Here is a 26,279-nt window from a genome sequence, read left to right as displayed (position 1 = left end):
CTGCCGGGGAGAATAAAGTTCATTTTCTACCCGCTGCATTCAGCTACGTGCAGGCGACGGGCAGCATAATAACGCTATTAACTGGCAGATTAACGGCATATCTGCAAGATAATAGCATTATTTCTGGTTACAGGTTCCCTTTAAACACATCCAATTGTGGAACTTATTTTTATTCCAAGATCTATTGATTAAAATGAATTTTATTGCTTTATAGTTGTACAAGCCTTACAGGTTAATATGCAATAACAAGGAGAGGAATTTATTAGACAGTAACAAATTTCTAGAATGGTGTGAATAGACACTGTCCAGTTAAAGAAATGCTAGTAAAGGGGGATGTAACAGGTTGTGATAAGGACAGCACTGCCATTTATAGCCAGTGACAGGAGATCTGCCAGCCATAGAGTGACACTAAAGTTAGACCTGGTCCTTGTCAGACAAAAGAGAAGTACAAGCTGCAGTCCTCTCATCATGGAGAAATTTACCGCTGCTATGCTCCTGGCTGCGGTGGGAGATTCACTGGGATATAGAAGCTTTAGCTGGGAAATTTGTCCTTCCGGTGTTAAGATTCTTCAGAGGCTGAAAGAACTTGGAGGTTTAGAGAATTTGTTGCTATCAGCAGACAAATGGCCAATCAGTCACAACACCTTAATGCATGTGGCTACTACAGAGTCTCTCGTCACAGGTAAGAATTTTACATCTAAATCTGAATAATGTTATAAGATCGTACATTCATCATAACAGTAAACCAGCAATACAGCACAACAATAAATTTACAATTGTTAGTTCCTACTTGGTCTTACTAGCCATTTGATTCTCCTTCTCTTCTAAAAAAAATTTTAGAGTGGTTTCACAGCCAGGGTTTTTTTTTTTAGGAAAATGCAGCGGCAGTTTTTTTGCGCCAGAACTAGAAGAGGACAAATATATTCTTCCTTTATATTTCCCATTCCATTCCATTCCTGGATTTGATTAAAAAAAACAGCAATAATAATAATAATAATAATAATAAAAACGCTGAGAGGAAAATTGGGTTAAAAGCAAAAATGTAATACGAGCCAATTTTATAAACTCAAACTTTAAATGCAGCCCCACTATAAAGATAAACTATCATATAGGCAGAGTTTATTTTTATCGTATGGCAACCAAATGGGAGGTATCACCTATATTGTTGGAAAAAGCAGATACAAAGGCCCCCGGATTCATGAAGGTGTTTTCGCCAGTTTTCTGGCATAAAACACCTTCAAATGTTGCAAAATTTCAGTGCAACTTGGGAGTTGCTCAAAAATGTTGCAACACTTTCTGTTTGCACATCATCCTTGCCAAAATGGGCAGAGAATTGTTGGGACGGGGCTACTTACACTGTGTTCCAAATTATTATGCAATTAACATTTTCTCAGATTTTCCCAAATTACCTATATGAATTGCAGTCATTGCAATTTTCCAGTCAAATAACTATTAGAGTACAATTGAAAGGTTTTTGTACAAACTGCCTATGATAACAGTATATTTTTAAAAAAATAAAAAACTCAAACTGCACTCAAAATGCATGTTCCAAATTATTATGCACAGCAGAGTTTTCAACCTTTTCATTTTAATAAAGAACAAAAAAATGGTCATTTTTGAAATTATAAGCATTAGCAGGTTATTACAAACTGAAATCAAACAGTTTTCAACTCAAAACTTTATTCTAGGTGATGTTACATTTGCACATAGGACCCCTTGTTCGAAAGGAGCTTCTGAACTCTCTCGTCCATTGAATTTGTCAGGTTTTGGATGGTTTCTGCTTTAATTGTTTTGCATGAGGACAGAATACCCTCCCAGAGCTGTTGCTTAGATGTGAACTGCCTCCCGCCATCATAGACACTCCTTTTGATGATGCTCCAGAGGTTCTCAATGGGGTTGAGGTCAGGGGAGCATGGGTGCCACACCATAAGTTTGTCCCCTTTTATGCCCATAGCAGCCAGAGATGCAGATGTGTTATGTGCAGCATGAGACGGGGCATTATCATGCATGAAAATGATTTTGCTGCGGAATACACGGTTCTTCTTCTTGAACCATGGAAGGAAGTGCTGTTTGAGAAACTCAACATACATTATGGAGTTCATCTTTACCCCTTCAGGGATCCTAAAAGGGCCGACAATCTCTCTCCCAATGATTCCAGCCCAAAACATTACTCCACCTCCTCCTTGTTAGCGCCGTAGCCGTGTTTGCATGGGGTGTCCATCAACCAGCCATCCTCCACTCCATCCATCTGGACCATCGAGATTATTTCATGCATGATAATGCCCCGTCTCATGCTGCACATAACACATCTGCATCTCTGGCTGCTATGGGCATAAAAGGGGACAAACTTATGGTGTGGCACCCATGCTCCCCTGACCTCAACCCCATTGAGAACCTTTGGAGCATCATCAAAAGGAGTGTCAATGATGGCGGGAGGCAGTTCACATCTAAGCAACAGCTCTGGGAGGGTATTCTGTCCTCATGCAAAACAATTAAAGCAGAAACCATCCAAAACCTGACAAATTCAATGGACGAGAGAGTTCAGAAGCTCCTTTCGAACAAGGGGTCCTATGTGCAAATGTAACATCACCTAGAATAAAGTTTTGAGTTGAAAACTGTTTGATTTCAGTTTGTAATAACCTGCTAATGCTTATAATTTCAAAAATGACCATTTTTTTGTTCTTTATTAAAATGAAAAGGTTGAAAACTCTGCTGTGCATAATAATTTGGAACATGCATTTTGAGTGCAGTTTGAGTTTTTTATTTTTTTAAAAAATATACTGTTATCATAGGCAGTTTGTACAAAAACCTTTCAATTGTACTCTAATAGTTATTTGACTGGAAAATTACAATGACTGCAATTCATATAGGTAATTTGGGAAAATCTGAGAAAATATTATTTGCATAATAATTTGGAACACAGTGTAGTCCATTCGACTAATTCAAGAAAATTGACTCCACTTTAAGGGTATTCATTTTGGAAGAGTATATTCAACTAGAGTACACTTCTTGTGACGTCGCACGCCAATTACGTGTAGTTCATAAAGTGATGTGCGCCTCTTAATGAATTAGGTGCATTTTACTTCAGTGGCACTCACTGTTCATTAAGACTTGTGTACACAAAGGCAGACTTAAGGAATCAGGGCCCTTATTGTTTTATTTTAGCAATCTGTTTTTATTTTCTGATGTAGATTTTATTACATTTTTTATGCACATGATTATGGGGAAGCTGATTATGCCTGGGCTGCTGGCAATAGCATACACATATACGTTTCAAAACAGCCACATGGACCATAGAAACCTGTAGTCTTGAGATGTTCATAGACTTCTATGGGACAGTTTTCTAGTCCTACTCTGAAGAAGTTATTGTGCATGGAGAGGGAGGAGGTGAGCTGTGTCCATCACCTTTTATTAATGCACCCTGCATTGCCCATTAATAGGCATTATCTTTTTTGTAATCCTACCTGTGATAATTATGAGATGTCTACTGAAAATGGGTTAGTGATTGAATCCCTCATGGTCCAGGGCAGTGTTACTCTACTCCAAGAATCTTGTACCCTTAAACCAATCATATTTTCATGATTTTGTTAGCAGTACACAAGTGAAGAACAGTAATTATTGTCACTGACTCAGAATTTGCCACACATGTTCTTTCTATAGAGCGGGGCTTCTCAAGCCTTTTCTACTGTGGTCTCACCTGACAGAATGAGGTGACAAGTGGGCCCCATGATGTGTGGTGGAAGTCCAAGCCAAAACTAAAAAATATCTCTTATCTTTACATTTATATGGGTAGAAATCTCTGCATAATGTTATAATTAGTTATAAATGATTCAGTCAACCATGTTGCTAAAGCATGTATTGTTGTAGCCAGAGAAATAACACTGCAGCTATTATCAGATCTGTGAAAACCAGTTCCTCAACTGCACCTCAACAGCAACAAACTCCTCATTGTTGAGGCCAGCCTCACCAGTGAGAAAACCATTGCTATAGAGTATCCTCATATTATAACGAATGTACCAATTACACTTGGGAAATTCTTCTTGAGGAGTAATGGGGATAACTATAAAATTCCCAGTGAGTTAGCTGTTAAAGGAGTTGTCCAGGAAAATCAAATTATCATCTATACACAGGATAGGTGATAACTTGTTGATCGGCGGGAGTATGACCACTGGGACTTGCACTGATCAGCAGAACAGGTAAAATTTGAACCCAATTAGAATGGAGCCGCAGTGTGCATGTGTGACCGCCACACCATTCCTTTCCTATGGGGATGCAGAGCGCTGTCCCATAGAAAATTAATGTCACTCCATTTTGTAATGTGGATGAAAGTTCCCAATCGGGGATAAAAATTTACTGATCTGCAAATCGGTGCGGGTCCCAGCAGTTTATCACCTATTTTGCGAATAGGTGATAACATGTTTTCATTGGATAACCACCAAAAATGCTTGGTGTGAAGTTGTTACGCATCTGTCCTGGCTCCCTTAATATCCTGCTGTTATAGGAAGTAGAGTGAGTTCAGAATGTCCACTTTTCTTCTCTCCTGGACTAAAATTATAGATGAGTACAGAGTAGGTTGCAACATAATAGCTACACAGCTCTCCTCCTCATGCAGAGGGATCACTGTAGAAAAATGTTTTTCCCCGTTGCTGGAACCAGGGCTGTCACCAGGAATTTCAGGGCCCCATACTGACAATATTTTCGGGCCCCCTTTAGACTCTGCCCAGGCTCCACCTCAGCTCAGCCTTCACCCCTCGAACCTTCCACAGTCCCACTTTCTACTCTTGGAAAAACTCCACTTCTGTACCATGTCCTCACCAATCAAACATTAACAGTTCCCATTGAACACCATTTGTCAAAATTATCGCAGCCCATGAATGTCACGCTGAACAACCGGCTGTGATCTCTTGAGTGAGCAGCTCTCTGCTGCCCCTATCGTTTGGACAATTACACAGTTGGCCGACGATTAACATAGGAGGTTGCAGGCTTTTTGCATTAACAGGCCAGTTATTGGAAAGCTAAGAGTGAGCGTATGATATATACACCCCCGGATTCCAACACATGGAATATATGTATATACCCCCTTACAATCACTGCTAATTTCACGATAACCCAAGAAAGATTATTAGCGGCCACCACCAGTCGTGTTTTATACAGGCTGACTGGATGCCTGGTTCTGGCTTTGGTAGCCTATGGCTTGGGGTTGCAGTTTACAGAACAAAAGTAATAGAACTATTACATTTTATATTTAATCCAGAACGATGGGCAGGATTTATAAAAATGTGCAAAAGATTTTACAAAGGAGACAAAACAATATAGAATATACAGTTGCATAAAATAAAAGGATAAACCAAGAAAACTTCGGAGAGTCGCAAGTGCAAAGTCATATTTTATATCATGATTTTAACTTTGCATAGAGACCAAATATGCCAGGTGTAGACTTATTTATCAGGTCTGTATTCAGTTGACAGGATTCTGGTCATCGCTCAGCACTTGAAATTATACTTTGCATTTGTCACTTCATCACATTTCTGAAAATATGATTTTCCTATATATTGAATAAGCGCAGTTCATGCAAACCTCCCTTCTTACTTTTCTAGTAAGCACACAAAAGGAGAATCCTAGCTCTTTAAGTTTTTAAAATGCTTATCTCGGTCGTAAATCTAATCCACATTCCTGAAGCAAGGCCTCACATCTGTTTAGCCATTGGAGTATCTATGGTTACCTAATTCCAAAGGAGAAGGTCAGCTGCACAAAGAAGAGTGCAGGCTCTTCTCTCTCATCTCTGTATTTTAATTTTCCCCATGACACCATATCACATACAAAGCCATCAGCTTTTGTTTTGGCTGAAAGATTTTTTAAGCCTGCCACCATGACAAGGTAGATTCTTTTGGCAGGGCCATACTCTACTCTAACCTATTAAAAAATTCTTAAAATATCTAATACTCTTTTTAGGTATATTTTATGTATTTTCTTTAAGAGAATGTGTCACATACATTTTTTTAATAATGACCAATATTACCACATAGAAGGGAAAAATACCATTACACGTGGACCACATATTTCCACCACATAGTGACTGAATAATACCACGTACACGGAACAAATACCATCACACCATGACCAGATCACATATGACCACCACATCGTGACCGAATAAAACCACATACAAGGAAAAAATACCACCACCCCATGACCAGTCCACATATTACCACCACATAGTGACCGAATTATACCACATACAAGGAACAAATACAGTTACACCATGGCCAGACCACATATTACCACCACATAGTGACTGAATAATACCACATACAGGGGAGAAATATCACCACACCGTGACCAGACTACATATTACCACCACATAGTGACCGAATACTACAATACTAATCATTAATAAAAAAAACACAATACTATTACCATAAGTGCCATTATGCACAGGTGCTCTGTATATAGTATCAGTGTAGAGGTAATACAGTGATCACCAGTGACATTATATGCAAGAGCTCTGTATATAGTGTTAGTGTACAGGTAATACAATGATCACAAGTGACATTACACACAGGACCTCTGTATATAGTGTATAGTGTACAGGTAATACAGTGATCACCAGTGACATTATAAACAGGAGCTCTGTATATAGCGTCAGTGTACAGATAATATAGGGATCACCAGTGATATTATACACAGGAGCTCTGTGTATAGTGTACAGGTAATACAGTGATCACTAGTGACATTATACACCCCGTTTCTGTTTGTAGTGTTTAGTGTACAGGTAATACAGTGATCACCAGTGATATTATGCACAGGAGCTCTGTATATAGTGTCAGTGTACAGATAATACAGGGATCACCAGTGCCATTATACACAGGATCTCTGTACATAGTATATAGTGTATAGTGTAAGTGTACAGGTAACACACTGACTCACCAGTCACGTTTGGAAAATGTTTGCCAATCTCAAAGTCGGCACGAACATTACACATTCGGATTCGTGTTTGGACCCCAGAGCGTTTTTACTCAAAATCTGCAAAATTTAGCCAAAGTATGCTAAATGATCGCGTGTCCACTAATGCTATTTTTAGGACTTTGGCTAGGATAGTAGTGCTGTATGATGAGTGGAGGGATGTGTTTAATGAGAGGAGGGGGTGGGGAGAGGACAGAGCAGCGGCGAACTGTTATTCATAACTTTTTTTTTCCTTAATGTGTGGAGATTCCCTACAGCCAATCAGGGCGCAGAAACCATCCACAATGTCCAGACACAAGGGCTTGTATCATTGGCTGCCGAAGTCACATGTCCCTCTCCATATAAAGAGCGGACATGTTGTTTTGGCGCCATTTTGTCAGTGTAACAGCGCAGAGAAGCTGCTTCTGCTGCTGCTACTGGATAGTGAGATAGTTAGCTAGGCGGTTGATTGTCAGTCATCTAGTTCAGATAGATAGGATCCTGTGTGGCTGCGAAATCGATCCTTTCTGCAGATCAATCCTTTTTGCTAATTGTGTGGTCCAGAGACACCAGATCACATTTCAGCATATTCAGTAACTCTTTGTGCTGCTAATATTGTGTTCCAGGCAGGAGTCCACATTTCTTTGTGCCAATAGCATGGTCCTGAAACAAGACCAGATTTGTGCATAGAAATATTTTGTGCTGGTAATATTTTTGGCCAGACAGGAGTCCACATTTGAAAATTTAAATACTTTGTGCTAATAGCGTGGTATCTTTTTGTTTGCCATTATGCCAGCAAGGCCATGTTTATTTTGTTAAACCTGCAGTACTTTATGCTATATTGAATAAACCTGCAGATGAAAATGTTCCTGTACAGTGTCCATTTTAGGACATGATCAGATATCAAAATCAAACATCAGAATGATGTCAGTTTGAGGCTAAATACCCTGTCTGAGAACTGATTTTGATAAGTGATTCTGACAAGTGATTCTGATGTGACAAGTGATTCTGACGTGACAAGTGATTCTGACAAGTGACTTTTACAACCATAATAATAATAAAAAAGTAACTGTTCGTTGATGGGATTTGAAGCCAAAATTCTGTGTCCCAAAGCCAGTGCACTAACCACTAAGCTATAAACTCAGTTGTTAAAACCTAGGAGTTCTATTTGGTTATATGATTTTCAGTGCAAACTTGTCTATAACTCATTGGGACTTATGCACAGACTGCAAGCAAGCCTAATTCAAATGATGTTTGATTTTGATATGTGAGTCTGATGTGTGACTTTCTTCAAACACCTGAATCAGAATCACAATGACTTTTAGTCACCCTGAGTATTTTCATGGTTGATCTCATAAGACAAGAAAAGCTATCAGTTAGTATCACTTAGAATCATAGAATCACAGAATGGTAGAGTTGGAGGGGACCTCCTGCGTCATCTGGTCCAATCCCCTGCTCAAAGCAGGATTCACTAAATCATCTCAGACAGATATCTGTCCATCCTCTGTTTGAAGACATCCATTGAAGGGGAACTCACCACCTCTCGTGGCAGCCTGTTCCACTCATTGATCACCCTAACTGTCAAAAAGTGGGTGACTGGATAGCTCTAATGGTAAGGCATCAGCCTCTAAAACTGTAGTGTTAGAGTTCAAATCCTGATAGGAATAAGATTTTTTTTTTTAATTATGCCTATTTAGCACACAAACTACAGGGGTATTTTACTTTTAAGATCTTACACTCTGATTGTCATCCTGATGTGTTAAGAGTTTCAGACACTCCTATGTTTCTACAGCTGAGTTTATAGCTCAGTGGTTAGTGCACTGGCTTTGGGATACAGAATTCTGGGTTCAAGTCCCACCAGCGAACAGTTACTTTTTTTTTTTAATTATTATTACTGTTGTTAAAGTCACTTGTCAAAGTCACTTATCAAAGTCACTCGTCAAAATCACTCGTCAAAATCACTCGTCAAAATCACTTGTCAGAATCACTTTCATTCTGATGTTTGATTTTGATATCTGATCATGTCCTAAAATGGACACTGTATTCCTGTGTCTAGCTCTGAAAGCAGCCAAGTGAGTCAATCTACCACAGTTGGTATGTTGAATGCGTGTAAGATTCCAGGAACACGTGTAGCTGTCAGAGAAAACGTTATATGTCCTGCGTAAAGGCCGCCAGACAGCGAGCGATGTCCGGCAGCATGGTGGAGCTCATCAAGCATCTGGTCCAAAGCCAACAGCAACTGCACCACCTGCAGCAGCTACAGCAGCACAGAGAGCAGCAGCAGAAACAACTCCTAGAGCAGCAGCAAGCCCAGTAGGAAACCACCAAGCTGTTGCTAAAACAGATTTAATTGCAGCAGCATATTATGACTTGGCACTACAGGATGCCAAGGAATATGCCAAACTAAAGACCGAAATCTTGGCATGCCTGGGAGTGACTATGGCAGTTAGAGCCCAACAAGTCCACCACTGGGCGTATGCCGGCAACAAACCCCCTTGATTGCAGATGTTTGACTTACTGCAAATAGTCCAGAAGTGGTTACAGCCAGAGTCTTCCACTCCTGCCCAGATGGTCAAGCGGGTGGTGATTGACAGATTCATTCACTCGCTTCCCAGACCGATACAGACTTGGGTTGCCCAGGGTGACCCTCAGAAAGTGGACGACCTCATTGGCCTAGTAGAGAGGTACCAGGTGGTTGAGAATCCCTAGGGAAACCAGACATATTCCGTTCCCTGTACTGGAATACCCAAAGGGGGTGGGGCAGTCTCACCACGTAAGAGGACTAGAGACACATATTGGGGGCATCCCAATCCCACTGAGAGTCCCGCAAAAGCTGTTATTAAGGATGTGGTCTGTTGGCGATGTCACAATCCTGGACAAGTAGCCGCCAGGTGTCATATGTCCCTTGAACACATGGACTGCAGCCTAGGCCGGCGTTGTTCCATTTACGCCTATCCGGCCTGTAGTTTGTACTGTAAACCCGGCGAGGGGCCGCAGGTGTGTGCCGTGTCCATTAATGGGGTGATGGTGCTTGGACTGTTGGACTCAGGAAGTCTGGTGACCCTAATCAGTGGTACCCCCCCACCAGTTGATCCCTGCCAAAGCTGTGGAAGTTCCCTGTATCCACGGAGACGCCAATGACTACCCTGTGGCCAGAGTAACCATGGTAACAAACTGTGGTGGCCAGAAGGTGGAGGTCGTTGCTGGGTCCTAAAGGAAGAAGGATATAACTATACAACAGAGATGAGAGGCTCAAGAAGGCATCTGCAATGCCAAGTGCAGTGACCTTCTACAGCCAGATCCAGAGCGACAGTCTGTCATACCTGACACACCCATGACAGTACCCCTCCTTCTACGAGTGGCCTCCGGACACTCAGGACCAGGTTTCTCAGGATAAGAGGTATGAAACGAACGAACCAGCCTGGGGGCATTCACCTCTGATGCCGAAACCCACATCCTTTCCTCTGGACCATAACCCTTCCAGTGCACTAAGTACTGTAGGGAATGACGCTGAAGGCGAGAATCTACAATCCTCGAAATTTGAAACTCCAAGTTACCATCAACCATGATTGGGGGTGGCGGCAGTGGAGAGGACTCAAGAGCTTCTACATATTTCTTGAGTAGAGACCTGTGAAACACATTGTGAATCTTAAGGGACTGAGGTAGCTCAAGACGAAACGCTGCTGAGTTAATGACGGCGGTTATTTTATACGGGCCAATAAACCTAAGTCCCAGCTTCCAGGAAGGAACCTTGAACCTAGGTCCCAGCTTCCAGGAAGGAATCTTCAACTTGTTATTCCTGGTAGACAACCACACAAAAACATTCATACTTAGGTCCGGACTTGGCAAGCGTTTCCTGTCAGCCATACGTTTGTACCTGTCTCCCCTGATCTTCAAATTACTCAGAACCCCCAGCCACGCAGAGGAGAGCAACAAAGAAAAACGTTCCTCTTCAGGAACTCCTGAAGCCCTTCCCCCACAAAAAGTACCAAACTGTGGATTGAAACCGTATGCACCAAAGAACGGTGACCTGCCGATAGATTCTTGGTGATGATTATTAATATCAAATTCTGCCAACGGTAAGTAAGATGCCCAGTCCTCCTGGTTTTCGGAGACAAAATACCTGAGGTAAGTCTCTAAATTCTGATTAATGTGCTCTGTCTGTCCATTTGACTCAGGATGGAAGGCAGAGGAAAAGGACAGCTGCACCCCCAGTCCAGTACAGAAAGCTTTCAGAACTTAGAAACAAACTGGGTCCCCCGATCTGACACCACATCGGAGAGAACCCCGTGAAGCTTCACAATCTCATTCATAAGTACATGAGCAAGAGTCTTGGCATTCGGAAGTGCCGGTAGTGCCGGTAGTGAACCATTTTACTTAACCTATCAACAACCACCAAAACCACAGTCTTGCCTGCAGACACCGGTAGGTCAGTAATAAAATCCATGGACAAGTGTCTCCATGGCCTGCTAGGAATAGGTAGTGGAAGAAGACTACCAGACAGACGGGTATGCTATACTTTAGAACACATGCAAATACTACAAGCAGACACATGTTCAACCACATCTCGATGCAACCCCGGCCACCAAAAATGACCAAAAGCACCCTATTACCCACATCATAATTTCTCTCAGCTGAAGATAATTTCTTAGAAAAGAAAGAATATGGATGCCATTTACCAGGGGGCGGACCCTGAGACAACACAGCCCCAACCCCCACCTCCAACACATCAACTTCCACGATAACAGATTGAGAAACATCGGGTTGACGGAGTATAGATGCAGTGGCAAAACAACTCTTTTATTTAGGGAGGAAAAAGCCTGTAGGGCGGCATCCGTCCATTTAGAAAAATCAGACCCATTCCTTTTCATGTCAGTGAGGGGTTTCACAATTACCAAATAATTTTGGATACATTTCCTGTAAAAATTTGTAAAGTCCAGAAAATGCTGTAAAGCCTTCAGGTTCTTGGGATGGTCTCAATCAAGGACTACACGGATCTTCTCCAGATCCATCCGAAAACCCAAAGACGACAACAGGTACCCCAAAAACTGCACCTCCTGGACGCATTTTTCTAGTTTGGCATGAAGTTTGTTATCCCTTAATATCTGAAGTACTAGTTTAACATGCCCCCGATGTGTCTCAAAATCAGATGAGTAAATCAAAATATCATCCAGATAGACCACCACAAACCTCCCCACCAAATGATGGAAAATATAATTTATGAAATGTTGGAAAACCGCAGGGGCATTGGTCAGACCAAAAGGCATAAACAGACTCTCAAAATGCCCCTCCGGGATATTGAACGCTAAGAACCCTGCTGCCACGGGCAAAGATGAGGGTCTTATATGTCCCTTTTCCAGACTTCTGCAATGAAATTCTTCATGGCTTGTCTCTCAGGGCCAGAAAGATTATACAGTCTGGACTTTGGTAGTTTAGCTCCGGGGGTCAGGTTAATAGGACAGTCATATGCATTATGAGGAGGCAAATCCTGACACCCCTTCTCAGAAAAAACATCCTCAAAACCAGACAAAAAGGCAGGTAAGGTCTCTGTAGAGACTGCAGAAAGGGAAATGTTTACACAGTTCTCATGATAGTAATCTCCCCATTCAATAATCTTTCTGGATTTCCAATCCACTATCGGATTATGTTTCACCAACCAGGGTAGACCCAGTACAATTGGAGTGGGAAGTCCATCCAGTACATAACAAAGAAGTATCTCACAATGAACAGACCCCACTCTCAGTCTTACATTATGTACAATCTGAGTCAGAGCTTTCTGTGCAAGTGGCACTCAGTCAATGGCAAAAATAGGAATGGGCTTAGCTAAAGTACAGCAAGCAAGCCCATGAGTTCTCACAAACTCAACACCTACCGGAGAAGGGTGTTAGACATGGCCCATTCACATTTTCTGGGGGGACATCTGGGGGTCGAGAAAACTCAAGAGAGGATAATGCGGAGGTTCTATTGGCCTGGATGATCCTAGATTATTGTAGTTCCTGCCCCACTTGCCAGATAACCAATCCTTCTTCTCACTTCTGCTGTCCCCTAGTCCCATTACCTGTGGTAGAGGTCCCCTTTGAGAGGATTGCCATTGACATAGTTGGTCCCTCAGTTAAGTCAGCAGGGGACACCAATACATCCTGATGGTCATGGACTATGCGACCCGTTACCCAGAGGCAGTACCATTAAGGAACTCTTCAATCAGGAGTATAGCCCTGGAACTTGTCCATATTTTTGCCAGGATTTTTGCCAAAGGAAATATTGACCGACCAGGGAACCCCCTTCATGAGCAAAGGGATGAAGGAACTGTGTAAGGTCCTCCAGGTTGCCCAGATGCGAACCTCAGATTACCATCCACAGACGGACGGCCTAGTACAGCGCTTTTATAAGACCTTAGAGGAAATGCTCAAGAAGGTCGTTGAGAAGGATGGTAGAGACTGGGACTACCTGCTTGTGTTCTTGCTCTTCTCCATCAGGGAAGTTCCTCAAGCCTCTACTGGCTTCTCCCCGTTCGAGCTACAGTATGGTCGACATCAACGAGGGCTCCTAGATATTGCCAAGGAAACCTGGGAAGCCGATGTTACGCCCTACAGAAGCATCATAGAGCATATTGTCCAGATGCCTGAGAGAATAACAAAAATTGATGCCTATCGTGAAGGCGCATCTCCTCCAGTCACAGGAGGCACATTCAAGGGTGTATAACCGCTCAGCAAGGCTGAGGCAGTTCCAGCCTGGGGACCGTGTTCTGGTGCCTATCCACACAGTCGAGAGCAAGTTCCTGGCCAAGTGGCAAGGCCCATATGGGGTGGTGGAGAAACTCAGTGAAGTTAGTTACAAAGTCCACCAGCCAGGCTGAAGAAAACCGCATCAGGGATATCATATGAATTTTCTCAAGCCGTGGTGAGATCGGGAAACTGTGGGAGCTCCTTGCCTGGGAGCCAGTCTCGAAGCCAAAGTGGAGGAGGTCATGATAGCAGAGACTATATTGCCGGCCCAGAAGCAACAGTGTAGAGAACTGCTGCAGCGCAACCATGACCTGTTTGCAGAATTACCGGGGCGTATGTAGGTAGTGTAACATGATGTGCTGACAGAGCCGCATATAAGAGGGAAGACCTATAGGATTCCCGAAGCACGCCATGAGGTGATCTCAACCGAGGTGAAGAGGATGTTAGACCTCGACGTGATCAAAGAGTCAAAGAGCGGATGGTTGAGTCCCATCGTTCTTGTGACAAAGCCCGACGGAGAGTAGAAATTTTGCAATGACTACCGCAGGCTGAATGAAGTATCCAAGTGTGACGCATACCCAATGCCCCGCGTCGAAGAACTCATTGAGATGCTTGGACCTGCGAGGTACATTACCATCCTGGACCTGACGAAGGACTACTGGCAAATACCCATGTCCCAGAGGGCCAAGGAGAAGACAGCTTTCTCGACACCTGATGGGTGTTTTCAGTACACTAGAATGTCTTTCGGACTACGGGGGGCCCCAGCCACCTTCCAGAGGGCCAATGATCAGAACCTAGCTCCACATAAGAAGTATGCTGCAGCTTACCTTGATGACATTGTGGTCTTTAGCCCTGACTGGGTTAGTCATCTACCAAAGGTACAGGTGATTCTGGATGCTCTGAGAAAGGTGGGGTTTACTATAAATCAAAAAAAATGTGCCATTGGGAAGGAAGCGGCCATGTACTTAGGCTATATTGTCGGCAGAGGCAAAATCAAGCCCCAAGTAAACAAGGTCGGGCAATCCAGACATGACCGCAAACGTTCTCCAAGAAGCAGGTGAGGGCATTTCTTGGAATTGTGGGATATTACCGGCGGTTTATCCCAAATTTCGCCATTCATGGTTGCACCACTTATGGATCTTCTTAAAGGCACCAAGTCAACGATGGCCAAATGGACGGCTGAAACGGAGACGGCATTCCAAGAGCTGAAGCTGGCACTGTGTAAGCAGCTGGTCCTGGTAGCACCGGACTTCAATAAAGAATTCGTGGTCCAGACAGATGCTTCAGAAGTTGGCTTAGCAGCCGTGCTGTCTCAAGACATAAACGGGGAGGAACATCCCATTTTGTATCTGAGAAGGAAGCCCTCTTCCTTCAAGAAAAACTACGTTATTATTGAAAAAGAATGCTTAGCCATAAAATAGGCCATAGATACGCTGAAATATTACCTACTAGGCCGGAAGTTTAAACTAGTATCAGACCATGTCCCTCTGAGATGCTTAAGGGAAAAAAAGAGTAAGAATGCCCGGGTGACTAGGTGGTTCTTTGGTCTCCAAGACTTTAGTTTTCAGGTAGAACATAGACCTGCAAAGTTACACAGTTACGTGGATGCCCTCTCTAACCTGTTTGGTTTCTGAAGGTGCCAAAACCCTTGGCTTTGGGCAAAGGGGAAGGATATGTGACAGGGTCACTGGCGATATATGTGAGGGGAGATATGTGTCATGGAGGTTGCTAACTTCCGTGATGTGAAACCCAGAAGCTTGTCTCCAGCATCTTAGGTGCTGAAGAGGTTAATCAGCCATGTTTGAGTTGTTTTTTTGTGAGTGGTTGTAAGAGATGCGTGGGACGGCCACTCACCATATCTCCACCTCAAGGGTGTGGCTGGAGAAGTTAAATCTCCAGATATTGAGGGTTTTTTTCTGTTGTCTGTTTGGAGACCAGGATGTCTCCTGTGTGGAACTTCAGGGAGATCTGAAATTTGTGATAACCTGAGTCGGCAAATCCCGCATGCATAAGGACTGTTCTATACTTTATCTTTTTGTTTGCTGTTATGCCAGCAAGGCACTGTTTATTTTGTTAAAGCTACAGTACTTTATGCCAAATTAAATAAACCTGCAGATGAAAATGTTCCTGTGTCTACCTCTGGAAGCAGCCAAGTGAGTCCATCTACCACACTTGCTACAGAAAGAAGGCCACATTCCTGCATATAAAAATTTTTAAATCTAAATTCTTTGTGCTACCAGTGTGCTACAGACACACTATCTCAGCAAATAAATACAGATTGGTAATTTAGTGACAGGTGACTGACAGGTCCGGCCCTAGGGTTGTGAAACAGCTGGTTAAAAGAGGAGAAGGGTACATCCAACATGAGTGGGAAAAGCGAGGTCATGGTATAAGGGGGAATAGGCTTGGTGTTCAAGGTGTACGTGGGGTAGGTGGTAATGTTAGTGAAAGCTCTACTGAACAAACACCGTCTCATCCTATCCAAAGACAACCGACAACTTTTCTTACTGGACGGGCTACTCCACTCTCTTTTTTTGGCAGCCCCACAGCGGCATACCTTGTAGATAAGGGCCAGAAAGAGCATGTGCTCCAGTGGATGGCAAGCACTTCATCAAGTGGCCTATTCTCCTCTTCCTCTGCCTCAACAGCACACGAAGTACAGTCCTCAGAGGTGGCACCCCAATTACCCTTGTTTCCCCCCACGTCACAACTCTTCAACCAGCCAACTGACTGTGGGGAACCTCAGATGGGCGAGTCCACAGAGCTGTTCACACATTCTATTCCTTGGGCATCAGAGGTCTGCTCCAAAGATTCACAGACTCAAGAAGAGGAAAGCATCTGCACCTGTGAGGCCCTCCCTGAGAAATGGGGTTACTCGAAGCCGGGTCAGTGTAGGTGTCTCGGGGGTTGGAGTCGTGGCCCAGACCTGGTCCGTGCCCAGGGCGGTCACATAAAAGAGATTTTAATGGACTTTCAGGGTTGAGTGGTAATTTTCCGACTACGCCACCTACGGTTTCCGGTGATGGACACCAGCGCTGTTTCAGTCCACTGAGGCCGGTGTTACAGGCAGCTAAGATGGAACGGCTCCCCGCAGGCAGAGCAGGCCTCAGGGCAGTGTGAGAAAGGATGGTGGGTGCAGTGCCCAGGGTGGTCACATAAAAGAGATTTTAATGGGCTTTCAGGGTTGAGAGGTAATTTTCCGACTACGCCACCTACGGTTTCCGGTGATGGACACCAGCGCTGTTTCAGTCCACTGAAGCCGGTGTTACAGGCAGCTAAGATGGAATGGCTCCCCGCAGGCGGAGCAGGCCTCAGGGCAGTGTGAGAAAGGGTGGTGGGTGCAGTGCCGCGCAGGAAATAACAGGCTGAAGCGGGGTGTGAAGTCATCCAGGGTTTTTTACTCACATTAAGATGAACTTTAGCCACAAAGTTTCCCTCTGCTCCTCGCGACGTACTGCGGCCACTGGGAAGGGGGTCCAGCACTTTCCAGGTAGATCAGGAGCACCTGTCGAGACCCCTCTGGTGTGTGTTCCTCTCCTTGGTGAGTTTTCCCACTAAGTCTTCTCCTGACTGTGTGTGTGGTTAGAACTAGGTGTAAGGCCGGGTCCCACTGGATAAACGCAGGTAGAGAGGTACAGGTGACGTATGCCGCTCCGTCCGTATCCCTCCTGGGATCCACTAAGCCTCCGGGCTTTTCTGACTGAGACGTGAAGTAACAGAGTCAGATATCGGGGGCTGTTCACCCCTCTTGCAGCAGGAGTCCCTCTGACTAGGCCAGAGTAAGAAATACAGGTGGCGTATGCCGCTCTGTCCGTATCCCCCTGGGATCCTTTTGCCTGTGGAGCTTGTCTCCTCTGCTCCCCTCCAAGCCTTCTTAGGTAGGGACTTTGACCAGGTAGAGGCAGTGGTTAACTTTGACCCGCTCCTCGTCTCAAGTAGGCAGCAGGTTCTAGCGGAAGGCCACAATCAGCGTTGAAGATCACAATCAAAGACCTTGAACCTAAGATGGCTGTAGATTAAATATGAATGAATAAGTGTAACCTAAAAGTGTGCTCTCCACCCTCACCCACTACATGGTTCCCCCTAAGTTTGGTTCCCCCCATCTCCTATATCCCGGGCCGGGGCAGCACCCTGGTGAATTTAGGCCCCCTACAGGACAGGAGTGGTGTAGTGTTGAGTGGTGAAGTAGGGTCCTGAGAAGTGCTCCATCCTTACCTGGAAGAAGAGATACCACACCTCTACTGAGGTGCAGTACCCCTGTGGTGACTGAACCCTCAGGGGCGCCACATACCGATACCCAAAAAAAATTTCTGTTGGATCTGGGGCTGCATGAAGTAGGGTCCGTGCAGAATTCAGACCCTCGTCATCAGACGTTAATTCCCGGGGTGGAGGTGATCCTGGTGAGACTCAGATACCTGATGCATACTGTACTGTGCTGTCAGGGCAGGAAGAGGAGGAGTATGACTCTCAGGGCAAGGAGTGGGAGAACAGAGAGGATGAGGTGAGGTTGTAGATCCCACTTGTTGTGAACCCATAGGTACACAGATGAGTAACTCAGCAGAGGAGGTGGAGGAGGAGGAAGACGAGGAGGTTGCGTTGTGGCCGCCCGCACAGACACGGAGTGATGCAACCACAACAAGCACTGCATCCTCAGCCACAACTGTTGCTGTGGCCAGCAGCAGTCGTGGGTCTGCAGTTTGCAGGGATGGCAAGGGTTACCAAGCCTGGGCCTTTTTTGAGACCGCAAAGAATGACCGAACTCACATTATCTGCCAACTTTTTAAAAAACGACTCAGTAGAGGCAAAAATTGCAATAATTTGACTCCTACATGCATGAAAAGGCACATTCTCAATCGATATGCGTTCGTCTGGGAATCTCACTGTGCTAAAATGAAGACTAGTGGGCCTCGCCAACCACCAGCTGCCCCATCAACCACATCTGCTGCTTCTTCCTCCTCCGTCACCGTGGCAAGTGTTCTCACACAGGTCTCCGGCCACAGGACCTCCACTTCTTTACCCGCTACAGTCAGGGTGAGTGAGAGCCCGTCAGCTGTTACGGAAGTGGACATGCCTGCTGTTTTTGTTTTACATCTTTCTCAATCCACCATAACATCTCCACCTGCATCTCACTCTCAGTCCAGCAGTTTGTCATGTTCACCCTACTCCACACTCTGTCAGCACAACAGCCAGCCCTTGGTCCTGCAGATGTGGTCACGTAAAAGATTGTTTCCTCCTACACATGCCAAAACTAAGAGCTTGAACTCCACTATCTCCAATCTGTTGGCCACAGAAATGCTGTCTTTCTGCCTGGTGGATACAGATGGATTCTGAAAGCTGATGGCCGCTGCAGTCCCACAGTACCAGTTGCCCAGTCGCCATTACTTCTCTAAGAAAGCTATGCCTGCGCTACACCAGTATGTCGCACACAACATCACCCATTCCTGGAGAAAATCTATGGCTGCCAAGGTGCATTTCACCACAGACACATGGATGAGCAAGCATGGCCAGGGGAGTTACATCTAGCTGACTGGGCATTGGGTGACTCTGGTGGCTGTGGGGCCAGGCGGAGAAAAGGCTGCTCCACAAGTCTTGGAATCCCCAAGGCTTGGAGGACAATCCTCTGTATCTAACACTTCCTCCACTGCTTCTGCCTCCTCCACCTCCTGCACCCTCAACTTCTGCCTTAATGAGACACGCATTCCAATAGTGCAGAGAGAATCCCTCCTACCTCCGTACTGCACAGTCAGGGTCACCGAAATTAGGCAGTGTTAAAATTAATTTGCCTTGGAGATCGCAGTCACACAGCTTAAGAGCTGTGGACAGCTATCCAGGCCGAGTTTGAGCAATGGCTGTCTCCACTGAACCTGGAGCCAGAGAAGGCCATGTGCAATAATGGTGCGAACCTGGTGGCGGCCCTATGTTGGGGCAACCTCACACACGAGCCTTGCATGGCTCACGTCCTCAACCTGCTGTTACAGCAATTTCTCCACCACTATCCCGGTCTGGATGTGCTGCTCCAGAAAGCACGGTCGCTGTGCGCTCACTTCCTCCGTTTGCACTCTGTGGGTCATCGACTTCCATAGCTGCAGAGGTCTTTGGGCCTACCGGTTAACTGGTTGATATGTGATGTGCCGATACAGTGGAATTCCAATCTGCACATGTTGCACAGGCTGTGGCAGCAGTGACGAGCCCTGGCGCAGTATCTCATTTTGCATAGCCTGGGCAAACGTAGTACGGACGTGGTGCAAATCACGTTTGCGGAGTGGGCGCAGATTAATCACTTCTGCACTCTTCTGCACTGTTTCAAAATGGCTACTAACATGGATAGCGCTGACAATGCCATCATTAGCATCATTATTCCAGTCATCTACATGCTGGAACACACTTTGAATAGTCTGCGGGAGGAGGTGGTGGTCCCATAGGAAGAGGAGGAAGCAGTGGAGGATGCAGAAGGGATAACAATATTTCTAAGTCCCAGACTGTCGTTGCACAAGAGGCTTTCCATGGGAGGGTGGATTACAGCAATCGAGGGGGGGCTCATGGCACTAGACAAACTGTTTGTGAAGGTGCAGAAGCCAAGGAACAAATGGAGGAGGAAGAGGTGATTGTTGCACAACAGTCAGGAGATGAAGAGGATAATGATCCCCTCTATGTTGTCCGTGGTTGGTGGGAGGGAACGGAGGAAGCAAGCTTCAGTGTTACCCCGCCACCAACACACTATGGACTTGGACCTCATTGAAGAGCCCGACACATGAATGCCATCTGCAACATGATGCCCGTATTGTTAGGATTCAAAATAGTGCTTGCTAGTGGGTTGCCACTCTGTTAGATCCCCACGATACAAGAGTAAATTTTGCGACCTGCTTCCCGCCCTGGAAAGAGACGTGCGCATACTGGAGTATCGAAACATGCTTGTAGACAACCTTAAGAGTGGTTTTCCGCAAGACAGCAGTGAGGCACACAATGTGCATCGCAGTTGTAGACTTCCAACTTCGGGATTGTTGAGTCGTCCACGCAAAAACATTAGCAGCAGCAGTTTAAGTGGCAGAAGCAATTTCGGTGAGTTGTTTCACACATTTTTTATACCAGCCTGTGCACCAGCAGAACAGAGTACAAGTCTGACACGTAGCGAACGACTGGAGAGGATGGTGCTCAATATCAATGCTATCAGGGAGGGTTTGGACCATTTTGCATTTTGGTCTTCAAAAATAGAAGAGTGGCCTGAGCTCGCCTGTCAAGCCTTGGAGGTTTTGTCATGCCCAACAGCCAGCGTTCTCTGAGAAAGTGTCTTCAGCGCTGCTGGTGGTGCCCTGACAGATAAGCACATCCGTCTGTCCGCTGCCTAACTTTCATCAAGATGAACAAGACATGAATCTCCAAGGCCTTTTGCACCCCTGTCGCAGACTGTGCAGACTAGGCGATGGTGTAGTTTTTAGTGTGCTGCATTGATCTCGTGTTATTGCAGTCTGTAACATCTGTGTCGTGGCTTCTGTTCCTGCTGTTGCTTCTGCTGCTGATGTTATCAATATTTTTTTAAAATGTGGAGACTTCTAGTTGGGTATTCATCTGGTGGGTTGCCTGTAATGGAAGGGGTGTCAGTGCCCCATTATACTATTTCTACTTTATTGAAATTGATGCCACTTTAGTGGTGTCTGCCCCTAAATTTTGGAAATGTGAAGATTCGTGGTTGGGTCTCCTTGATGTGTGTTGCCTGTAGCAGTAGGACTCCCAGACTCGCAGGCCTGCACTTACTTTCAGTCAACTAACTATGTTACTATCCTTACATTTTTCTAGCAATAGTAGTCTACAAAACTCATTTTTGTGCCACCTGAGTGTGGCTGAGCAGCTTGAGCTGTTGCATGTGGTATCAGGACTCCCAGCACAGCAGACCTACACCGGTCCCTCACCTACCTCGTCTTAATTTGAAGTTAAATTCAAAGCTACAAATGCTGGCCCAAACCCTGATACCTCATGCATGGACCATGGCTGACTGCTGCTCTGCCATTATAAAATTTCGACTGTGGGTCAATTGATGACACTTTTCCTGGTGTCTGTCCCTAACTTGAGCTGTTTTGGCAGCTTTTGGACCCCCTGAAGGTGTTATCTATGCGTTTGGTTTTGCCTCCCATTGAATTCAATGGGGTTCGGATATGTTCGACGAACTGTTCGACAAACTGTTCGGCGAACATCGGGAAGTTTGCCGATCGGAACTGAACCTTGAAAGGTTTGCTCATCTCTAGTTGAAGTCCTTCATCTTTGCTTTTCTTCTTCATCCAGCACAGACAGCCATCACTTCTTCTAGCCAGGACTCGTCTCTGCAGAAAATAACACACAGTTATCTAGAGCATCTCTTTCAGAGCTCATTCTCCACTTTTTCCCCAACTTCTACACTACACTAGATGAAGAAAAAAAAAGCAACATAGTGCTGCCCTGCACAGTAACAGGCCCCCCCTCAATTAATCATTTGTTCTCCCCCGCCCTCAATTCAACATCATTTGCTCTTTCCCACCCACAATTCATCATTATTTACTGACTGTCCCTCGTCCCCGAGCCTCAATTCATTATTTACTCTCCCCATCCTCAATTCATCATCATTTGCTGACTGTCCCCCATCCTGCAGACGAGATGTGCGCCACAACCCACCACAGCCCCTGGGGCCCGGCGAGCAGAAGCAAAAGAGGGGGGCCCGAACTAGGTCCGGACCACCTTCTATTTTTCTACTCAACTGGCCCCATACACCAGTAAGGGCAGTAATGCCCTGATGGCTGCCCTGGCTGGAACTGTAGGAGGAGCAGACCATTTTCCTGCTTTATTGTTTAGTAACCTACTGGTGAGGGCCCTGGCTTTTGTATCTCTTCAAAAACAAGGGCCTTGGGTAATTAGGTATGCTATTCCTTAAAACCAGCCCTGGAGGTGTATTAATGCCTGGGAGCACAAATATGAATTTAGTATTTATGAATATACATTACTTTGGTCTAGACCAGTTTTAAAGGGAATCTGTCAGCAGGTTTTTGCTACCTCGTCTGAGAGCAGCATCTAAGTGGGTTATAGTGCCACTGCACACCCGGCTCAAAACCCCGATTTTTCTACTTTGGAGCTTGATGATCCTTTGCCAACTTGCAGATACACTCCCCTGATGAGACCTCATGAATGAGGTTGAAACTCGTCGGGAGGGATTTTGTAGGGGTACTTTTGCTAAAAAAAGACATACACTTGGGTGTTGCCCTTGTCAGGGTGGGAGCAATGCTGGGCACGACAGGGACAGCAGTTTTTTTCTGTAAACCATGTAATCCCATTCTTTGATGCAGCAGAAAAGAAACACAGAAAGAAGAAAGGTGAGACCAAACCTTTTTCTGCTATTGAGAACCTTATCAAACTACTGTATGCATTTCTGGAGACTTGCACTATCTGAGGCTTGGCTATTGTGATTAAGCTGTATAAGTTTCTGTGAACACTGATAGCATTGAGTAATTTGATTTCCTGGGTCTATTGACTGTGTTGGAGACTTGCTACATCTGAGGCTTGGGCTCTATAACCAGGACTTGTAAGTTATTGCAAGCACTGATAAGCACCTAGCACTTTAAGGACCTAGGGATACTGTGTATGTGATTATGTGTTGTCTGTTCTGAGCTCAGCTCTTCTATGTAAATATCCTTTTTTAATTAAATGATTAAAAGTTCATTTTTAATTTTCTATTGGGATCCTTTGGCTGTAAAATATTGTATTCCCTTGAAGTGAGACTGATGCCATTTCTTATTTAATGGTATAAGTTTGATCAACGATGGATAGAGCTAAAAGTAGGGCAATCCTGGAGGCAAACCTGTTAGAGGCTGCAAAAGACTTTGGACGGGGGGCATAGGTTCACCTTCCAGAAAGACAACAACCCTAAACATACTGCCAGACCTACAATGGAAGGGTTTAGATCAAAGCATAATCATGTGTTTAAATAGCCTAGTCACAATCCAGCCCTTAATTCTATAGAGAATCTGTAGCAAGACTTGACAGAGGCTGTCCATCTAATCTCACTATAGAGCTAGCTTGCAAAGAAGAATGGAAGAATGGTTGAGTAGCTTTCCACAGACAAATCTATAGAAAAATACGTATTTAACTAAATTAATGTGATTTATAATAACTAATTGCAACTTATCTTGTAAAACTGACTGTAGTAGAACGATTAGTTTGTATGAACAATTTCATGATTCTTCTTGCACTAGGGTTTATACATTTGTACTATTCTTCTGTTCTATAGCTGTAAATTTGTCCCATATGTACCAAGGTCTATAACTATAACCTTACTGCATGAACTAGCCGGTGTCCTTTTCATTGCATTGTAATGTTGGGTGTGTATTGTATTCTAAAGGTTATATAACATTCAAGCGAAACTCTCTGAATAAATATCAACCTGAACAGAAGAACTAAAACATATTTTCTACTTGGGCACAAAAGTATTATCTTACACCCTGCGGTGACAGCTGCCTTTATAAGAATACCACTATTCGTTGTTAGTGTGAATCAGACACAAACAGCTGTATATAGTATGAGCCTGGCCATGAGCGCTGTAGGCGGCTGCCATCATCCAGCTCTTACAAATCTATACATACATATATAGATCCAGGAATGTTCTCTGTCTTATGTTTGATAAGTCGGCCACTTGTTTTAATGCCACTGCCTAATCTTCAACCAAGAGATGGCTAAATTTAGTTGCATTGTTCATTCAGAAGGAATGTTAGTTATCTCAAAATAAGCTCACCCCAAGGCTTGGAAGATAAGTGTTGACAGCTTCTCCGACAATATAAGGCTTGAAATCTGGTAAGTAGGTATTTGAAGGTTTAACACTGTCTGTATATTTATTATATAACCACACAGTTATAATGCAATGAAAGTCCTAGAACTTAAAATTTATTGGCCAATAATTGCAGCTGGTATCTGCTAGAGTGGGTATAGGACAGACATTGCCCTTACTGGGCAGCGCCTTAAAGAGGTTACCTGGTGAAAACAAGTTATCACCTATCCATAGGATACACATTAACTGTGGGGATATGCACTGTTCAGCTGAACTTTTACCCCCATTAGAATGGCCCAGCAGCGTGCATGCTCATGAGGCTGCTGAGCGCTGAACTCAACTTTTTCGGCAGCCCCTTAAAGAAAGAGTAGAGAGTTGGTTGGACATCCATCCTGCCACCCCATTTTGTAACTAGATTAAAGGTTTTTCGTCTGGGTTAAAAATTCCCTATTCTGCCCATTGTTGCTGGTACTAATGATCAGACCCCCACCGATCAGTAAGTTATATCCTTTCCTGTGGATAGGTGGCCACTTGTTTACACTGGAAAAACCCCTCTCACACTGAAAGAATATGTTGTTAAAAATAATGGCAGCTATAGACACTATAGAAAATACTGTATTTGTGAAAACTGTAGAAAATCCCCTGCATTACAGTTTTTAACTGTTTTAACTACTCTCTTTCTGCTCTGCTATTCTGGATCACTTAGTATTTTCAGCTTCCCAGCATGAGACACACAATGCCTATTGAGAAAGGGGAGGAGAGAGCAAAGGAAATTAGAGTCATATGATTTGTAGAGAGGGGAGATAATCAGTGCTTACATTAGGTTGATAAATACCAGGAGCATAATCACATGACTACATGTAAGACTGGCTTAGGCTATGTGCCCACGATGCAGAAATGCTCAGGATTTTTTCCTGAGTGTTTCTGCATCTCCCTGGCAGAAAAAAACGCATGCGGATTGTACATGCGTTTTCCTGCCAGGGACAAGCGAAAGTGAAGCGTTCTTCACTTGCATTTCCGCATGCGGGTTGACAAGCGCTTTCCAAGTGATTTTAGCATCACTTGGAAAGAGCTTGACAACTTGGTCACATTATATAAATCCATGCAACCGGCATGGATTTATATACTGTGACCGAAAGAATGGTAAAAAATAAAAAATAAATCTATACGTACCTTCCGATGGCCCCCGCAGTCTTGCTTCCCTCCGTCTTAGCTGCCGGCAGCGGTACACTGAAGGACCTGCCGACGTCAGCGTCGCGTGACCCGTCACATGACTATGACGTCAGCGCAGGTCCTCCAGTCCATCGCTAGCTGCCGGCATGAAAGGACGAGTGCAGCGGGGGCCGTCAGAAGGTAAACATAATCTTTATTTTTTATTTTATTCTTTTTTTCACAGTTTCTATGGTACCCAGGTCCGGAGGAGAGTCTCCTGTCCTCCACACCTGGGTACCATCCGCACATTGAACGCATGTATTCCGCATGTGCTTATCTAGTGAAGTGGAATGTACGTGTTCTAATGCAAGTCAATGGCGGCAAAAACGCAGCGCTTCCCCAAAATAATTGGTAGTGCTGAGTTTTTTTCCGCAATGATAATCCGCAGCGGAAATTTCCGCAGCATGTGCACAGCACATGCGGGTAATCATTGGGGAACATGGCAGGCCTTCTACCATGCGTTTTTTAAGCGTTTCTGCAGCGTTTTTGCCGCTGCGGAAACGCTTAAAAAGCGCATCGTGTGCACACAGCCTAACAGAGACATCTTAGCTACTAACAATAGAGTAAAATCATTTTCAGATAATAACACAGGTCTGTGAGGGCAAAACTGTAAAGTA

At 44.5% G+C, this 26,279-nt stretch overlaps 1 protein-coding gene across 1 annotated transcript in view; it reads left to right on the top strand.

Moving 5' to 3' along the window:
• Positions 1 to 354: 354 nt before the first annotated feature.
• ADPRHL1 (ADP-ribosylhydrolase like 1) overlaps positions 355 to 26,279 on the top strand; it is a 97,579-nt gene continuing 71,654 nt past the window's right edge. The window contains exon 1 of the mRNA XM_073664415.1: positions 355 to 682. Within this exon, the coding sequence (XP_073520516.1) occupies positions 469 to 682 (214 nt within the window). The 5' untranslated portion in view covers positions 355 to 468. The remainder of the gene's footprint in view (positions 683 to 26,279) is intronic.

The sequence above is a fragment of the Phyllobates terribilis genome, unplaced genomic scaffold, assembly GCF_046119375.1.
Source record: "Phyllobates terribilis strain yellow unplaced genomic scaffold, ASM4611937v1 Scaffold_2__4_contigs__length_985480577, whole genome shotgun sequence".
Lineage (NCBI taxonomy): Eukaryota > Metazoa > Chordata > Amphibia > Anura > Dendrobatidae > Phyllobates > Phyllobates terribilis.
Note: the sequence above shows the minus strand (reverse complement) of the source record. Positions and strands in the feature narration are given on the sequence as shown.